Genomic DNA, 19,589 nt, shown 5'->3' with positions numbered 1-19,589 from the left:
TCACCGGGCGAAGCAGCAGGGATAGCGTCCCCCCGCCCCCGCCATGCTGTCTAGTTCCCCACATGGATCCTTTCAATCGCTGCCATTCATCCAGCACCGGCAGTGCGCGCGGTGCTTCATAGCAGCGCACTATCAATATTGATGGTTTCACTTTTATGAATAATGAAGAGCCCCACTTAGGGGGGTGCGTCGGAGGGGAGCCCCTCTCGGGCATGCTGTGAAAGTGACTCCGATGATTTGTGTTCCTCGTGAAACCGGATTGAGGAGGGGAAGGGAAGCAAAATGTTTCCCTCTCCGCGTCTCCCCAGGGCTGGCAGCGTGGGAGGAGACTGGGAGAGAAGAGAAGCGCCCAGCCAGGAAATGCTTCGCACCCCTCCTATCACCTGGGAAAGTGAATGCGATTTTGGAGGGCAGCTGAGCTGACACGCTGCCTGCCTTTGGGAGCAAACAAAGGGGAGGAGAGCCGCTGCCAGATCTGTCCTCCGGTGCTTGGTGTTTTTCCCCTCCCAGCTTGGTTAAATGGGCGAAAGAATGCCATCTTTAGGATTAAGGGTTATTTCTCTTAATTCCTTCATTCAGAGAAGGAATTAGAGAGCCAGTTTGACTCCAGGTACAGCGTCTGCGCTTCCAGGGAAAAAACGGAAGAGGTAAGAAAAATCCCTCATTTAAATAGCTGAATTATTTGCAGGGAGACAGAAAAAGAAATGAAACAAAAAGAAATGAGACAATTAAAGGGGGAGGATTATATAGTTAATGTAAGAGTTATTTCCTTTTTAAAAAAATAAAATAAAAAAAAGAGTGCAAAAAACAAGTGCTGTGACCAAGACTCGTGGGCAATAATTAAGTATTGCCAAAGCTTAAAATTACACAGGGTCTCCATTCTTGTTTCTCTTCAATGCACTTTTTTCTAGTCTTGATATAGGGCGTGTTCTGTTGCTACCTTGTTGCTGAAACCAGCATGGATGTGGGACTGCTGTTGTCTGATCTGGTTTTAACCAGTGGTTGTTTGGTGTGTGTGTTTCCTCCCTCTGGCAGACACAGCGTTCCATCCCTGCCATTTCACGGGGGATGCTAGAAGGCGACCTTTCAGGCAGCTGTGTAGCTGTTATTTTTCCCCAACCTTCTGGGCAGCGATAATTGGCAAGAGTATCATTTTCAAAGCCAGCCTCCCCCATCCCCTCCAACACTTCCCTGATGAAAACAGAGACCTGATTGTCATTAAATGCCCTATGAATCACTGCCCAAGTCCCGCCACCATGCTGCTCAGTCTCACTGCACCCTGTCTTGGGGTGTGTTCACACACACTAAATAATGCGCTTTGCAACTGGATTTTTACTGTGTAAAAATAGCAAAATCCACTCACAAGCAGTTGTTTATTCTGCAAAGCCAATTGACTTTAAAACCTAGAAGGCATTTGTTCTTTGGGATGAATTTGAAAATTCAGTTTCCCTCTGGACAGAGAGGTTTCATTTGATCAAATCTTTTGTGCTACCTAAAATTATCTTTTTTTATTTAGGGCCATTCCAATAAATATTCCATTAAAACTTCTGAAAACGTGGCAACAAATGTTGCTGAACTTCTTTGGGAACAACAAAAGCCACAGAATTAAAGCAAGTACACTTTACCGGACAGGCAAAGAGAGGAGGCATAAACTTCCCAAACATTCTACAATACTGTGAGGCAATCCTTGTATCAAAAACTACAACTATGCTAAGGGAACAGGAAGAACCAGACTGGGTGGACATTCTTAATGAATACTCTTTACCCTGCTCTATAAAAGAAATAATCTGGCAGACCCCAAAAGAAAGACCTAGCACAGCAAAATTAGTTCTTTATCTGCAACCTATACTGAAAGAATGGGGCATTATGCGCAAACAGGACTTATCTGAAATCTCTAGATTTTCATATTTTACAAGACAGGCTTGGTGCCCTCCAGGGCAGGCTACACTAGAGGGATGGTGGCTCAGTGGTAGAGCATCTGCTTGGGAAGCAGAGGGTCCCAGGTTCAATCCCCAGCATCTTCAAAAAAGGGTCCAGGCAAAATGGTGTGAAAAACCTCAGCTTGAGACCCTGGAGAGCCGCTGCCAGTCTGAGAAGACAATACTGACTTTGATGGACCAAGGGTCTGATTCAGTGTAAGGCAGCTTCATATGTTCATAGATCCTGGCACACAGCTGGCATAACAAAGCTAATGGATCTAATGATAAGAAATAAATATATATTAAAGGAAAAGAAAGACTTAGAAACAATAATAGGTAGTAAAATACCATGGTTTAAATACCTTCAAGTGGCACATCTCTGTTCTTCAATTAAATTACCAGACATTATGAAATTGCCATTAACTAAACTAGAGATGATACTGAAAATTAGTGAAACACAAATGAGAGGTATTATTTCAAAAATATATAAATTATTAGATTCCAAACACCAAAAATATATTATATCATACCTAAAACGGTGGCAAAAAGAATGTTCTAGTACGCTTACCTAAGAAAATTGGGGTAGAATTTGGAAATCATTTGAAAATACAACAAATATCACAATAATTAAGACCCTTATGTTTAAATTATCGTCCTTCTGGTATTGTATGCCAAAAACAGTTATCATTTAGTAATAGGGATCTTTCACCACTATGTTGGAAACAATGTTCACAAGTTGGAACATATACACACTGTTGGTTATGGTGCCCTAAAATATATGCATATTAGTTAAAAGTTCAGGATAAGATAAATATCACCACTGGTATAAAAATATAGAAACAATGGTATAGAAACAATTCTGCTAAACTATAGAGATCAGTAAAAATTGACTTCAGTATTGGTGAAAAGAATTCCTTTACCAACATTTGCGGCCAAAATAACCATTGCAGCAAAAGGGAAGCAAGCATCCTAATCTGAATCACTGGCATACGAAACTATGGCAGTTTTATATTATGGATAAGTTAACAGATTTGACAAAAACAGACATAGAACTGGAAAACTCTGACTTCTATACCATCTGGTACCCAATTTTGGACTATCTTATTCTACAAAAGGCAAGCCCCAAGATTGTTACATCGCTACAGTTATGGCAGTAATATAAATGATAAGAAGCATTAGTAATGTAATTTATGGAAGAATGTATATCTTCTAACAGAAGCGAGAAGAAATATTATATAGCAGAGTTACAAAGTGTACTTTTAATTGTTTTAATGTTATTTACATCTATGTATTAACAACCTCTGATTACAGAATTGTATATGGTAATACTGATGGATTACTCTACGTCTGTTTCTTGATTATTTGAAAAAGTTCAATAAAAATTATGTTTAAAAAAAAAGAAAGAAAATTTGTCCTACAATGTATTGATCGATAGAGTTCAAAATATATCATCATCCTCAGGGCTTTTTTTGTAGCAGGAACTCCTTTGCATATTGGGCCACATCCCCCTGATATAGCCAATCCTCCAAAAGCTTAAAAGTAAAGGTAGTCCCCTGTGCAAGCACCAGTCGTTTCCGACTCTGGGGTGACGTTGCATCACTGTAAGCTCTTGGAGGACTGGCGACATCAGGGGAGTGTAGCCTAATATGCAAAGGAGTTCCTGCTACAAAAAAAGCCCTGATCATCCTGATGGCTGCAGAGTTCTGGCTTCTGCGATTTCGCCAGGCGTTGTTCACCTGCTTCTAAATGCGTACTTCGCTGAATTATGCAGCCAGATCCACACACATAACCTTGATTCTTCCATTGTTTGGGGCCAGGTGCGGCTCACCTGCTGGCTGACAGACATGTCAATCACAGGACTGAAAAGGAAGCAGCCAAAGACGTTTAAAGTGAAAGTGATAACAATGGATGCCGAAATGGAGTTTAGTTGTGAGGTAAGTTTGTACATTCCAGAATCGAGCGGTAAAGTTTTCCTCCGAACTGTAACAGATGGTGTGGTGGCTGGATTCGCACACATGCGCCAGTTTTCTAGCATGTAGAAAACCGTGGGCTGAACGCTCTCTTGCTTGCTAGTTTTTAATATGAGGAGTTTTATTTACATGTGAAGTTAAAAGGCTTCCACACTTAAATCCGCCCACTTCCCAACTATGAAAGAATTGTTACTGGGCCACAGTAAATAAATTACTGGAATAAAGGATCATTAGATTCAAGCCCTGTAGGACCTTAGAGACAAACCAGAGTTTCGGAGTGTGGGCTTTCCAGAGTAATAAAAGCTCCCATCATGAGTAGGAATGAAGATCTCTGGGTCCCAGCCAGAAAGTGGGGGGAGGGTGTTGTAGCGAATGCTTGTAAAGAATGCAAATGTACATGTTGTAATTGGCTTGATCAGAGCAGAAGAGAAAGGCTGGGGTGGCAGAAAATTAGCATCTATAGTGAGAAGAATCCAGCGCTTGGGGTTCATTGTTCTGAAACTGTGAATCACTTCAAGTGCAGCAATCTGAAGCCCCAAACCCTGCCCTCCTCAGACTCCATCCCCAAATTTCCAGGAATTTTCCAACTCAGAGCTGGCAACCCTAGGGGAGGATGACCTTCAGTCTCCTCCCTCCACATCATTTTCCAGAGCCAAAGCGGCTGCAGTGGGATGGTCTGTTTGCCCCATGTTGGGGCTCGGTGTGTCCATAGGGTTGCCAGCCTCCAGGTTGCCAGCCTCCCGCTTATGCAACTGATTTCCAGCTGGCAGAGATCAGCTTCCCTGGAGAAAATGGCTGCTTTGAAGGGTGGATTCTAGGGCATTGTACCCTGCTGAGGCCCCTCCCCAAACCCCACCTCCTCCTGGCTCCACCCACAAAGTCTCCAGGTATTTTCCACACAGACTGGCAACCCTGGTGTGCTGTGGTCAGGGGATTCCTTCCCCTGACCCAACACATATCATAGAATTGGAAGGGACCCTCAGGATCATCTAGTCCAGCAGTGGCCGAACTGTGGTTCGGGGGCCACATGTGGCTCTTTCACACATATTATGTGACTCTTGAAGCCCCCACTGCCCTGTCAGATGGCTTAGAGAAGGCATTTCTCCAAGCCAGCCAGCAACTTGGAGAATGCATTTAAAGTTAAAGTTGCTTTCTTTCCACCCTTTCTTCCTTCCCTCAAACATTTGACATTCATGTCTTACGGCTCTCAGACATCTGACATTTATTCCATATGGCTCTTACATTAAGCAAATTTGGCCACCCATGATCTAGTCCAATCCCCTGCACAATGCAGGACATTCACAAATACCTTTCCCTAAAATCACAGGATCAGCATTGCTGTCAGATGGCCATGTATCACACACGTTGTCTAGTCTGGCCAAAAGTAGTGCCCCTTCTCCCTTATATCGGGTGGACAACGGTAGCTCTCCAGATGTTTTTTTGCCTACAACTCCCATCAGCCCCAGCCAGCATGGCCCAGCCATCAGCTGGGGCTGATGGGAGTTGTAGGCAAAAAATATCTGGAGAGCTACCATTGGCCACCCCTGCCTTATATAAATGCAAGGATATAACATGGTTAATAATTCTGCTTGGGAAAGACAAGATGTATCCAGGGGACTGAAGTCTTAGCCACAGCAGACCTTGGTATGGGCACCTCTTTAGCATCTAAGATTTCATCAGGTGCTACCATGCAGACTATCAACCATAAGGTCTAGAAATGAGAAACAACACAAATGCACAAAATCTAAGACAAAAAAATTCTTTGGAAATATGAATTTTAAAGGGGTGGTAGTGCATGGAATATAACAATATACCATTACTTGTTTATCACTGTGAATGAAAGAATAAATAACTCTCACAATGAATATAAAACATCTCATTGGTATTGAGTAATTAAATTTTACTGAATGAATTTGTGTTGAGCTGAGTATCTAGGGATATCGCATTCCCCACTTGCATGTGAAATGGATCAGGGCTCTGTACAAAAAAATAATAATGAAAGGCTGTGTAATATCAGACTGTTTTAATTAGAATGTAAGCACCTCTATTAATCAACTCGATTCATTTTAGAAAACAAGTATTGCAAACAGTACCACAGGCTGTGTTTGCATGTAAATATGGAATACATATAGCCCTGGGATACGGCAGTGTTGAGAAAAAGAGGGTGTTATTTAAATTTATTTCATTTCTATTTCACTCTTCCTCCAAAAAGCTCAAGATGGCTTACAAGGTTCTCTCTGTGGTATATTTGTTGTGTATATGTATGTAACAGAACAATCTGCTCCTCCCTAATATCTGTGTGATTTAGTTTGGTCCTGTTGAGTGGCGCTCGTGTTTCAGTTTCCAGTTTTGTATGTTGGCTGAAGATGTTGGTGGTTGAAGCTGTCTCTTTGCAAGTTAACAGCTCATGTTTTGAGCCAGCTTGTCTCTGCTGAATGGACCCGAGAACGAGTGCCTGAATGAGTAATCTAACCTGGGAACCCACAGCCAAGGAGGGACATTTCATTCTCTTCAGCTTTATCCTCACAACAGCCCTGTATGGTAGGCTAACAAAGAAGGACTGATCAAAGGCCACCGATTCAGCTTCATCACAGAGGCCGATTTCGCACTCACCTTATGCCGCTCTCACGTCCGTCTTCTCAGCGTGGCGACCTCCCGATTTCCCAATATTTGCGTCGGGGCTGCAGCAAACGTTGCTGTTTTTGCACAGCAAACAGAAACTGGTTTTTAGCGGTTTTTATTCGCTGCATGAAAACCACGATGTTTGCTGCAGCCCCAGCACAAATAGTGGGAAATCGGGAGCACGCTGCGCTGAGAAGACGGACGTGAGAGCGGCATAAGGGTGAGTGCGAAATCGGTCAGAGTGATGTTTTGAATGGGATCTCGTTGGTCCTAATCCAATACACTAACCACTACAAGAGGCTGGCTTTGTATATAAAAAGTATTATTTATTTCTAAATTCTGGCTGTACAACCGCTGTCTTCAATAAATATTATTTTTCTGCCTTTCTATTCCTAGGTAAAATGGAAAGGGAAAGACTTATTCGATCAGGTCTGTTGTGCCCTGGGTCTGAGGGAAACCTGGTTCTTTGGCTTGCAGTACTCCATCAAAGGGATAATCACCTGGCTGAAGATGGATAAAAAGGTTTGGAAGCCCTCCGTTTTTCAGATTGATAGCATTTCTCAGGCTGAAAGTGAAACCTGAGTGCTGTTTCCTCCCTAAGCAAACAAAGCTGGTGCTGCATGGCGACCTTGAATATGAGCCGGGAAACAAGAGGATGACATCAAGTCCCTTTCATCAGCTTCCCTTATGTGTTTTCTGTTGCATGCAGATTATGATCTTCCCATTTTAAGTATCCCATCCCTGCTGGCTGCTGTATGACACCCTCTATATGCCAGCCTTGGATGGATGGCCCATACAGCCCTACAAGTATTATTACATTATTATTATTATTATTATTATTATTATTATTATTATTATTATTATTATTATTATTATTATTATTATTATTATTATTATTATTATTATTATTATTATTATTATTATTATTTATTACATTAAATTTCTATCCCGCCCTGTCCACAAGCGGACTCGGGGTGGCTCACAACATTCATTTTCACAAGTTAAAAACCAATAAAACATAATTACAATTTTAAATTTTTAAAAAACCATTTCATGGTCCTGTATCGCTACGATGTACAATATAGGCGGGTTCTTCTTTTCAGACGGTGATCACCAAGTACTCTATATGATGTCAGGTGGCAGCTCTCTCTCGGTTAAATATTGTTGAAACAATTCGGTCTTACAGGCCCTGCGGAAAGTAGAAAGATCCCGCAGGCCTCTGGGAGAGCATTCCACAATTCTGGTGCTGCCACCGGGAAGGCCCTGGCTCGCATCAAACGCAACCTAGCCTCCTTTGGTCCAGGGATGGACAACAGATTTTTTGTCCCTGAATGCAGCGCTCTCTGGGGAATATGTGGAGAAACACATATAGACAGATAGACAGGGACCTGTCTATCTGCGGTCCCACAGATAGACAGGTCCCTGACCATAAAGGGCTTTAAAGGTCAATACCAACACCTTGAAATGGAATCGGAACACAATAGATAGTCAGTGCATCTCTTTCAGCACTGGCCGAAGTAGACTCCCATGGAGCCTGCAGCTGTCTTCCTAGTCAGCTCTAGTGCCTGCCTGTCCATTTTTAAATCACAGAGTTGGAAGGCATCTGGGGGCATCTAGTCCAACTCCCTGCACAATGCAGAAAATTTACAAATATCTCCCCCCGCACCCCCACTGCCCCCAGCCCCATGTCCAGAAGACGGCAAAAAACCCCAAACAAACCCTCCAGGATCTGGCCTGGAGAAAATTGCTTCCTGACCCCGAAGTGTTGATTGGCATTCCCTGGGTGTGTAAGAAAGGGCCACAAGAACTAAGCCCTGATCCAACCCTTCCTGCCCTCCCTCTGAGGATCTGCCTAAGTTCACAGAATCAGCATTGCTGTCAGATGGTCTAAGCCTCTGTTTGAAAACCTCCAAAGAAGGAGAGCCCACCATCTCCTGAGGAACCACTCTAACTGTCAGAAAGTTCTTCCTAATGTTTAGCTGAAAACTCTTTTGATTTAAATTTCATCCTGTTGGTTCTGGTCTGATCTTCTGGGACAACAGAAAACAGCTCTTCAAGTACCTGAAAATGGTGATCATATCACCTCCCAGTCATCTCCTCTCCAGGCTAAACATGCCCAGCTCTTTAGCCTTTCCTTGTAGGTTTCCAGACCCCTCACCATCTTTACCAAATCCCCCCTCCCCCCAAGAAGATCAAGGAGACATACAGCTTTATCCTCACAACAACACTGTAAAGTAGGTTAGGCTGAGAGAGAGGCTGGCTCAGGATCACCTTGTGAGCTTCAAAGCAGAGTGGGGATTCAAACTTTGGTCTCCTTTGTCATGTGTTCTAACCCCTACCCTGCATGAAACATTTTGTTAACCAACCTCTCCCAGTGAAAAAAGGACAAAGTCTCAGAAATATTGTGTTGAGAGAGTGGTGAAGAGAATCAATATCCATGAAACCGAGAGAAAAAAATTCTATAGTAGAAATGGGGTGTGTGGAAAGACGTCCAGGTTTGGGGGAAGAACTGTAAATGCTGGAACACATCTGATCCCAGATGAAGCAACAGAAAATCTGAAACACAATCACAAGTTCTTTGTCACCTTGAACTTATTTAAATATGTGATCCTGGGGCAATTAAAATTGTACTGCTGCCTTCTGTGCATGCCCTCCAGCTGCCAGAGAGAGGGATTTCAAAGTGCTTAGGCAACCTGTGTGAAAAATCTCTCCCCATTTCATCTCACCGGGTGGCTCTCATCAAGCCTTTTTGTTTTTCTCACTCCTTGAAACAGTGGGAAAGAAGAGAGTGTTTTTAAACCCATATTGCAAATGGGATGCGGGTCTGAAAAAGCAAGCAAACAGGCTAAAGCCACCCGCGGAGCTGGTGTCTGAGACAACATTAGAAAGAGCAGCTACTCTACAAACATTCACAGCCCCACCTGCTCTCAGCAGAAGCTTGGCTAATCCTATTCCCTTTTTCACCTCAAGGTTTTAGATCAGGAAATCCCCAAAGAAGATCCGGTTTGTTTTCGCTTTCTGGCTAAATTTTACCCAGAGAAAGTTGAAGAGGAGCTGCTGCAGGAGATCACCCAACACTTATTCTTCCTGCAGGTCAGAAGGTATTTCTTTTCCTTAAAGTTGGTTTTGAAGTTTTAGATGAATTTTCTTTCAGTCCTTCTTTTTGGCTGATGTTAGTTGAACACATGCTGTTGTGCAAACCCTTCTTCCCCAGAAAACATTCATACTTTGTCTTAGATGCTACCGCTGTTTCCTCATCATTCCCAAATGTTGGATCATGAAAAAGAAGTTAATTAAAAATTTGAATGTATCCTGGGAGTCCAAAGCATTTGTCCACAGAGGAGGCTGCCTGCTGCATCTCTGTATGATCCGTTGTTCTAGGCATGCCTCTTTCATACCATTTGCTTTTGGTAAATCTACTCTTCTGCATCAGATGTGATTGGATCATTTAGCTGCTCTCAGGGCAGAGCAGAATTTACTGATTTCAAAGGGATGCCTGCCCAGAAAGAGATGGGCTTTTGTCATAGCATAATGTAAAAATAAACTTTTTAAGAACACAACAATGAAAGTGAAAGTTTTAATTCACGAAGAAATGTTTACAATGATTATCAGAAATTTAAAAGATCCTGTTTGATCCCAAAGCTAGTGGCATTTGTGTGCATCTAAGTTGCTGCCGCTCTTGTTCCCATGTGAAAGCACAGAGAGGCAGACAGAGGTGCCAAAAATAGCTTATCTTTATGGTCCTGAAGGAGCCAACGTGTTCAAGAACTAGAGCTGCGAACCGGTAAGACCCTCTTCTGTTGAGCAACCAGGAAGGCCAGATTTTGCCAGACTCTCTCCAGTATCCTCTGAATTCTTCCCTTTCTCTGTGCCTGACCAGAAGTTCTAGATTCCACCCAGGCTCCATTCTCAGCCCCCGGATTCCTTGAAGATTTCCCCAACCCCAGCTCATCCTCTGGCTGTGCCCAGGATAACAGGATTGTTTTTGAACACATGGAGCTGCCTCAGGTTCTGAGGACAGCTGCACAACATATTCTTGTGATCCCGGTCCTAAGGACGCCCAACTGGCTTCAACAAGGGCCAGGGCCTTTTTGGTTCAGGCCCCCACCTGATGGATTGATCTCCCACTGGAGATCCAGGCCCTGCGGGACTTTTCTAAGTTTTGCAGGGCCTGTAAGATGGAGCTCTTCTGCCAGGCTTTTAATTGATCCAACGGGTGCCCCCTGAAATCATCGCTCCCCCCAGCATCTTACCATCTAGGTGCTTATCTTATGCTGAACACTACCAGCCTATGTGTGGCTTATGACTTGTTGCCATTGCTGTGGATCATGGTTTCTGTTAATTCTGCAATTATGAGATTATTTAGTTTGGATGTAGTTTGTTTGATGTTTTGTAAGGTTTTTTAATGTTGTAAGCCGCCCAGAGCCCGCTTGCAGGATAGGGCGGGGTATCAATAAATAATAATAATTAAATTAAATTATACTGAACCAGACCCTTGACTGATCAAGGCCAGGGTATTATCTGTTCAGACTGGCAGCGGCTCTCCTCCTGTATCACTTAAACTGGCAGTGGCTGAGTGCTAGAGCCTCTGCTTGACATCCAGAAGGTCCCAGGTTCAATCCGTGGCATCTCCAGTTCAAAGGGGAATCAAAAGATCTTCGCCTGGGACCTTGGAGAGCAGCTGCCAGTCCGAGTGGACAATACTGCCTTTGATGGACCCAGGGTCCGATTTGGTGTAAGGCAGCTTCATGATGTTCTTTGGCTTGTGAGCTCTGCTTTCCATGTCTTCAACTTGTGTGGTGGGTCTGATACAGAAGATTTCTGCGTTCCCCACTAATTTTGGTCTGTTAAGACAGTTTCATGTGTGCTGAGGTGCCAAGAATTGGACCTCAGACCTTCTGCATGCAAAACTGCACTTATGCCCTATACTGAGTCAAACCACTGATCTGCATAGCTTGACTTCTCCAACCAGTAGCTGCTCCCCAAGATCTCAGCCAAGAGATAGATCTTTTCCTGCTGCCTGAGCTCCTTTTAACCTGAGATACCTGGGACCTCTTTTGTGCAAAGCAGGTTCTCTTGCTGCTGAGTTACTTCCCCTGGTGTGCTTGATTTTACATATTTCGGTTCGGCTTCAGGCAACTCAGCCTCATCTTCTGCTTCTACTTGGAGCAGTGCCAAGCAGAAGTGGTACCTGAGGTATGAAGAATGCATTGGGGAAGCCCCACCTTACTACTGCCTTTGCAAAGTTTTTGATTACTTTTCTGCTCTGGTTTGCCGGTGTGTGGGAGGCTGTGAAAACCTGACACAGGCATTGGGAGAGGCAAGGCAGTGTGGTTTGTTAGGCCTGGGCAAGCAGCAGATTATGTGCCAGGAAAGGGGCTGAAGACCTAAGGGAATGGTGGGACAATCTGGCACAGTGTGGAGGGGCAGGGCAGGCCCTGTCCCGTTGGCAGGAACGTGATGGGCGAGGATGATGATGGGGAAGAGCATGCAGAGTCAGCAATGCTACGCTGAGGGCCGGTTCGTAGGATACAAAGTCCTGCCATGAGGCTGTTGTGTAGGGCCAATTTTGGAGGGCCGCAGTGTGCAGTTAGAAGCAGCTTCACTCTCTCCCCCACCCCACCCCACCCCTTGTTCTTTGCATCCTGAAAGAGATTTGGAGAATTGCTGTTTGCTCTGGTAGGATAACTTACACAACATCACTATTGTTTCTTGTAAGTTTACCACTTGAGAGATAGGCAGAATGTAATGGCTCCCTGGGGCTATTTCAGGTGGTGAAAACTGGCCAGGTGGGGGTTGCTGAAGCCATTTCCATCTGCATGTTGCTGTTGTGATCAGAACCACATCTGCTCTGCATGGCTGCAGCCTGGTGGAATCAGCTCCTTGTGGAGATCCGGGCCCTACCTGAATTAATGCCATTTCGTAGGGCCTGCAAGACGGAGTTATTCCACCGGACCTTTGGTTGAGGCCGTGGACATCCTTATTTCCATCTGCTTGGCCTCTCTTTCCTGTCATGATGCTATCTTTTTTTTAATCTTATCTCAATCTATTATTCTATCTCTGGGCCTAGTATTGATATATATAATGTGCCCAACTGGAAACTGCCACCTGCGACCACTGTTCCCTCTAAGCTGAATTAGAGTGAGCCAGCTCACAGATTTTTAGCCTCCAGTGTCAAGTCGGCAGATTCAATGAGTCGTTGTTGATACAAAGAAACTATTTTATTGATACTGATACTTGAGGCTAGGCCAGTATTGAAAGACTAAAGAGTATACTGTAGATACATTGCATATAAGGGGTACTTCAAAGGAATTCCTAAGGGGGGGAGGATTATGCAGGGAACATTCACACATTGATGTTACCAATTTGTTCTCAGGCCTGCTTGGCCTTGATCGTAGTGGGCTCCTGACTCCCTTCCGAGCCAGGCCTGAGAAGGCACAGATAAGACTTTCACATCTCTCCATTTCAAAGCAAAGCTACACAGTACAGGAAAGGGGGGGTAGGGAGAGTATGAGCTAGCAGCATTTGAATATACTTTGGTTCTACCCAGAATGCTCTTTGTCTGAGCCAGAGTTACAGACAGACTTGACATCCAGTTCACACATTTTTATCTTAGCTCAGGAAGGATGACCCCAGAGCACAATAATGTATGCAGTAGCTCACAGCTTTAATGCCAGTAGCTCACAAAGTAGAATTTTTGCTCACAAGACTCCGCAGCTTAGAGGGAACATTGCTTGTGACGTATATGTTGTTTGTTTTATTGTATCCTTCGGTTTTACCTTGTAGTTTTTAATTGTTTTGACTTTCGTTATCCGCCCTGAGCCCACTCGTGGAAAAGGGTGGAATACAAATTAACAAAAATAAATAAATGTGTTTGGAAGGCACAGAACCCCATCGCATGTCTGAGGCAAAAGTCCTGGTGGTGGCCATGAGGAATTTGTATCATGTGGATTGGCCCCAAGACTGGAATCAGCGAGTTGGTACATGTTTATATGTAATTGCCTTATACCGATTCAGACTATGGGGGCCTCTAATTAGCTAACCAGCCCAATCTTTGGGTTGAGAGATCAAATAGATAAGAAGAAGAGGAGGAGATTGGATTTATATCCCACCCTTCCCTACCCTAAGGAGTCTCAGAGTGGCTTACGATCACCTTTCCCTTCCCCTACCTCACGCCCTGTGAGGTAGACGGGGCTGAGAGTTCTGACAGAAACTGCTCTTTTCAGAACAGTCTCTGTCGGAGTTGTGACTGACTCAAGGTCACTCCAGCAGCTGCATGGGGAGGAGTGGGAAATCATGCCTGGTTCTCCCAAATAAGCATCTGTGCCCTTAACTACTACACCAAATGGGCTCTTTTGACTTGCTAACATCTTAAGAGATATGCTGGCTAGAACTAGTTTCCCCCATGGAATCTTTTGGGTTTTTGTTTTTTAAATCTCCTCTTCCCTGGTTGTTCTTCTTGAACTCTTGGGGAGGAGGCGAGGAAAGGCCATCTCCTTTGGCTTTTTTTCGTGGATGCTTGTCTTCTTGAGTTCAGCCTGCCTCAGCTTGTTTTGACACTGCGGTATGTAATTAGAGGGGAATTTTTCTAGCTCCAAAAGAAACACAGAAAGGGAGGGGGAGGGCAAAGCAACACACTGGAGCTTGCAGGATTCCCTGGCAGTCAGAATCTGAGATCACGCCTGCATTACGAAGGGTCAAGAGCAGGGAAAATGTTACGATCATTTGGGAACTTGGCTGTGCTAGTTCATTTGTTCAATGATTCATCTTGTGTGCAAGAAAGTCCAGTTGATTTGGGGAACGGCAAGAGTTTCCTTAGGACTGAAACCTTTTGAGGTTTAAAAGTGCAGATGAGCAGATACTGTGATTGTGCTGAACTACAGTGTTGAAGCCAATGTGTAATCCAGCTGCTCCAAGGTGGTATTGTTTGAACTTGTAGGTGGGAACATCTGAGCAGAAAGGACATGCATAAATAGGGTTGCCAAGTCCAATTCAAGAAATATCTGGAGACTTTGGGGGTGGAGCCAGGAGACATTAGGGGTGGAGCCAAGACCAAGACTGTGACAAGCATAATTGAACTCCAAAGGGAGTTCCGGCCATCACATTTAAAGGGACGGCACACCTTTTCAATTCCTTCCTTCCATAGGAAATAATGAAGGATAGGGGCACCTTCTTTTGAGGCTCAATCTTTTTGAAACTTGGGGGGTATTTTGGGGAGAGGCACTAGATGCTATACTGAAAATTTGGTGCCTCTACCCTAAAAAACAGCCCCCCCCCAGAGCCCCAGATACCTGTGGATCAATTCTCCATTATTTTCTATGGGAATAAATCTCCATAGGGAATAATAGAGTTCCCAGCAGACATTCCCCCCCCCCCCGCTTTCTGATGACCCGGGGGGGGGCTCCAAACCGGGGGATCCCTTGTCCCCACCTGGGGATTGGCAATCCTATGCATAAATATTTTTTGTAAAGCCCCAGTGTGTATGAATGCAGAAGGAGGAGGCAACAGGTCTTCTCCTGACATAACACACATCCAATAGAACTATTCTACAAAGCATAGACCCTCCCCCCACCCCCAAGGTTATGGGCCCATTCTAATGTAACAACACATGGTAGGTGTTTGGAAGTCCTTCAGCTTGTGTAGGGTGGCCAATCCCCAGCTGGGGGCAGGAGATCTCCTGGTTTGAAGGCCCTCCCCTCACTTCAGGGTTATATGAAAGCGGGGCGGGGGGAGGGAAATATCTGCTGGGCACTCCATTATACCCTATGGAGACCAGTTCCCATAGAGTATAATGGAGAATTGATCTGTGAGTATCTGGGCCTCCGGAGGGGCTGTTTTTGAGGCAGGAGCATCAGATTTTCAGCATAGCATCTGGTGCCTCTCAGAACATCCCCCCCAAGTTTAAAAAAGGTTGGGCTAGGGGGTCCAATTCTATGGGTCCCCAAAGAAGGCGCCCTTGTCCTTCATTATTTCCAAGTGGAGGGAAGGCATTTAAAACGCATTTGGAGTTCAAATGTGCTTGTCATACCCTTGCTCCTGGCTCCACCCCCAAGGTCCCCAGATATTTCTCGAGTCAGACCTGGCAACCCTAAGCTTGTGCACTCTGCTTTTCGTGTCCCCAACTTTTATGTTGGTTCTAATACTTCAATGTGTCCAACAGATTTTGGACTGATTTGGTCTCTCGCTCAGAAACCAGGGTTCCCAACCATGTTTTCATCTTGCTTTGTAATCCTGGTTTGTAGACAAAAACAAATTGTGGCCTATCAATTTATTTTCCTGATCAAGGGATGGGGGGAATGTGAGCTGTTTGGCTTGCCAAGCCTTTCTGCTGTAACGACAAACCCTGTTTTTGTTTATTATGTGTGAATGCAGCCTATAAGGCGTTTGAGATGCTGCAGTTAAAAAAAAAAGATGCTGGTTAGGGATGATACATGGTTGAAGTTGATAAAGTTGTGAACTGTTTGGACAGATGGAGATGGGGTTTTTTTTGCCATAGGATCGATTGGCTGTGGGTTCAGGACAGAGATAAGGGAATGTTTCTCCACACAACACATTTTAAAAGAAATAAATAATAACTGATTAATGTAGGTGATTGGCTATCACATGCACCCTTATGCTAATAGCCACTTGCATAGATTGCTTTAAAATACTAGTGGAACAAATTCATGGAGGATGGTTCTATCAGTGGCTCATCCTTCTAAATCCATTGATTGAGGATTGCAGTGTGTTTTTTTCTGCTCTTTGATTAGCCTTTGGATTAGTGAGCCTCCACATGCAGGGGCAGTCTGCTGCTGAGTGCCAAACAGTTAGAGAGGCCTGTAGAGAGAGCCAGTTTGGTGCAGTGGCTAAGTGTGTGGACTCTTATGTGGGAGAACCGGGTTTGATTCCCCACTCCTCCACTTGCACCTGCTGGAATGGCCTTGGGTCAGCCATAGCTCTTACAGAGCTGTCCTTGAAAGGGCAGCTTCTGTGAGAGCTCCCTCAGCCTCACCCACCTCACAGGGTGTCCGTTGTGGGGGGAGAAGATATAGGAGATTGTAAGCCGCTCTGAGTGTCTGATTCAGAGAGAACGGCGGCGTATAAATCAGCAGTCTTATTATTATTCATGTTCTGCTTATGGGTTTCCATTAGGGGCATCTGGTTAACAGCCTCTGTTGGAAATTGAATACTGGATGAGAATGGTCCAGCAAGCCAATCCTTAATTTTGTGAGAGGAGCCCAGCATTCTTACTGTGTGGGAGTAGCCAGTCTTTTCTTAATCTTTTTTTAATTTTTATTTTCTTGCGCATGGAACAGACTTTAAGAGCTCTAATGGGAAATGCCTCTTGGAAGAGAGTTACTTCGGGATCCACCTCAAGTATCCTGTTTACCGCAGAACCTTTTCATTTTTAACCCTAAACGGTTATATGACAGATGCCAAGGCAAAGTCTGGGCATGTATTGCTTTGTCTTCAAGCCTCGGTTTTCTTTCTTTCTCCCTGCTCTGTGCCTTAGGTTAAGAAACAAATACTGGATGAAGAAATCTACTGTTCTCCTGAGGCTACAATTTTGTTGGCTTCTTATGCTGTTCAAGCAAAGGTGGGGCTTTAAAATTGCTGGGTTGTAAAAAAAAATGCTCTACATAATTATAGGGTGTTAATTGATGTGTAAAAGCATGGCTCCGGAGTGCTGGAAAAGCAACAGGAACACAGACATGGCAGTTTGCTCCTGATTCTGCACCCCCCCCCCCCGTCTTTTAATATGATTTTTCTTTTAAAAAGAGCGCACCCCAGTGAAGGGATCCTGATATGTTTCAGTGTAGTCTAAAGAAAAGGAGTCAGGGGCATGCCATTAGCTTCTTTCTGACCTGAAAAGAGGTTGTGGACTCCAGAGGCCAGATCTACGTTTGCAAATTTGAATCTGTTTTCTGGCAACCAGTGGTCCTAAAACTGTTTTGAATAGATGGTGTGGTGGACATGTCTACCTCCAACCTGCCCCCTAAAAGAATCCCTGAGGCATACTAATGGAAAATAAGCCAAAAGAATATCCATACAGTTCATTATTTGGATCAGAGAAGCACAACATCCTGGCATGTCCCTCCGATGTACAGGTTCAGTCACTATATGCTTTTGAGCATATCTTCTTAACCATGAAGACCAGGAACTCTGCAATTCTTTAAAATGAACTGAGATGCTCAGAGAGCCAAATTTTATAGCCAGTTGCTACACTCTGCAGGTTTTTTGCACTCCTGTGGAATCACAGCTTACACACAGCCCTGTTCATTATTCTCTCACGCCTCTTTGAAGACTATTACCATAAAGTTTCTAGCCATTCCTAGAGCTTTCCAACCTTACTTCCAGGTTTCCCAAGAAGTGACATTGTGGCACAGTCAACATGGCCATCCCCCAGTTGCCAGGCATGGGCTGGCACCCCTGTGTTATAGCAACAGACTAATGTAAAAATAGATTCTGTGAATCCCAGCTTTCATTTTATAAATAAGTCTCTATCTCTTTCTGTTGCAAAGATCTGCCTTTTCCTTTATATCTTTGCAATGAGTGGAGATAGAGGGGTTGGGTTTTTTTAGGAAGATGAGAACCTGAAATATCTATCATTACAACAATATAGCACTATAACAATATTCTAGTGCCAGTTTGTTAAAGATAAAGAGTCCCACAGTGACGGTGGGAGGAAATGGCTGCTGTGGGGACAGGGTCAGGGAAAGTGGGTGTAATGTACATGAAAAATTCAGATTTTCCTGCCTACACAGCAGCCATCCAGGCATTATTGCATTCTTCCCCAAAACTTTGGATCAAAGCAGCTTTGAGAAAGATCAGATCAAAACTGGGGAAATCCCACATATTAACAGGAATGCACTGCATGCTGTAGAGAAGCAGAGGGGAAAAACCCTTCTCAATAAGCATTGAACTTGGGGCAGATAACCTGTGCAGAAATATCTATAATTCACTTCAATCTAGATGGGTAGCCATGTTAGTCTGTCTGTAGCAGTAGAAAAGAACAAGAGTTCAGAAGCACCTTTAAAGACTAAAAAAAATGTGGCAGGGTATAAGCTTCCACAAGTCATTGCTCACTTCTTCAGACTCGTGAAACCTCATATCCCTCCACAAATTTTCTTAGTCTTTAAGGTTCTGCTGGACTCTTGCTCTTTTCTACATTCACTTTATCTATTGCTGTGAATTGCCATCCAGTTCTTCTGGATGCTGAGGTATCTATTTTCCTGTTTGCAAGGGCGTACGTACGCCACAAATGCAAGATCTGTTTTGTGAAAGGGCTGTAGTCCTGAAACTTTCTCTTTCTATTATAGTATGGTGACTATGACCCCGAACTCCACAAACCAGGCTTCCTAGCCCAGGAAGAGCTCTTGCCAAAGAGTGTAAGTCTGTTTAAATTCACCCCTCAAGTCCATCAAAGCCTTCAAACAGTATTCCTGGAAAAGTAGTTATGCAGTTCTTCCAGGAGAAGATCAGTGAACCATCCTTCCTCAAAACATGCCAAAAACCAAATACCTTTATTGGCATGGAAATAAAAAAAATACAGCATGGTAAATTTACAGAGAGTTTCAGTTATCCTCAAAACATGCTTGCCTGCCATTGCTAGGGTGATCCAGGACAGGATTAGGCAACAGAAGCACCTATTTGCAAAGAACAAGAGGAGGTGAGCATAGAGAGTAGGACTATAGTTGGCCACACACAGTTGGAGCAAACCAAACACAAGAGGTGCCTTCAGGGCTTCTTGGAAATTAAAGTACAAGCACATCATGGGGAAAGTTTGTAGCCTAACCCTTTGCGTGCTTTGCTAGTTTATCTTGTGCAGGAATTATTAATTTAGACAGCGGTCCCCAGTGTGGTACCTGCAGATGCATTTCCTGATATTCTCTTGCTTCCTGAGTCTTGGAGTAAATTCAGAAGGTCTTGTTGGAAATGGAGTGTCGGAACAGGTGACTCTTTGGTTTGCTGCAGCAAGTGAGGTTCTTGTTTAAAAACAATCAGCCATCTTTCAGCCTGTGGTAAGACTTTGGAAGAACGTAAGGAGAGCCCTGCTGCATGAGACAAGTGGTGCATCTAGTCCAGCATCCTGTCTCAC

General features: G+C 44.1%; 1 protein-coding gene across 3 annotated transcripts in view; it reads left to right on the top strand.

Annotated features, from left to right (window-relative positions):
• The first annotated feature begins 456 nt into the window (after positions 1–456).
• LOC132587390 (merlin-like) overlaps positions 457–19,589 on the top strand; it is a 32,623-nt gene continuing 13,490 nt past the window's right edge. For 2 of the 3 annotated variants that reach the window (XM_060259686.1, XM_060259687.1), the window contains exons 1-6: positions 469–647; positions 3,737–3,853; positions 6,908–7,033; positions 9,482–9,604; positions 17,004–17,087; positions 18,811–18,879. In XM_060259686.1, coding sequence (XP_060115669.1) covers positions 3,764–3,853; positions 6,908–7,033; positions 9,482–9,604; positions 17,004–17,087; positions 18,811–18,879 — 492 coding nt within the window. In that variant the 5' untranslated portion in view covers positions 469–647; positions 3,737–3,763. Of the gene's footprint in view, positions 648–3,736; positions 3,854–6,907; positions 7,034–9,481; positions 9,605–17,003; positions 17,088–18,810; positions 18,880–19,589 lie in introns of all 3 variants that reach the window. The other variant, XM_060259685.1, reaches the window with a different exon arrangement.

The sequence above is a fragment of the Heteronotia binoei genome, chromosome 18 (assembly GCF_032191835.1).
Source record: "Heteronotia binoei isolate CCM8104 ecotype False Entrance Well chromosome 18, APGP_CSIRO_Hbin_v1, whole genome shotgun sequence".
Lineage (NCBI taxonomy): Eukaryota > Metazoa > Chordata > Lepidosauria > Squamata > Gekkonidae > Heteronotia > Heteronotia binoei.
Note: the sequence above shows the minus strand (reverse complement) of the source record. Positions and strands in the feature narration are given on the sequence as shown.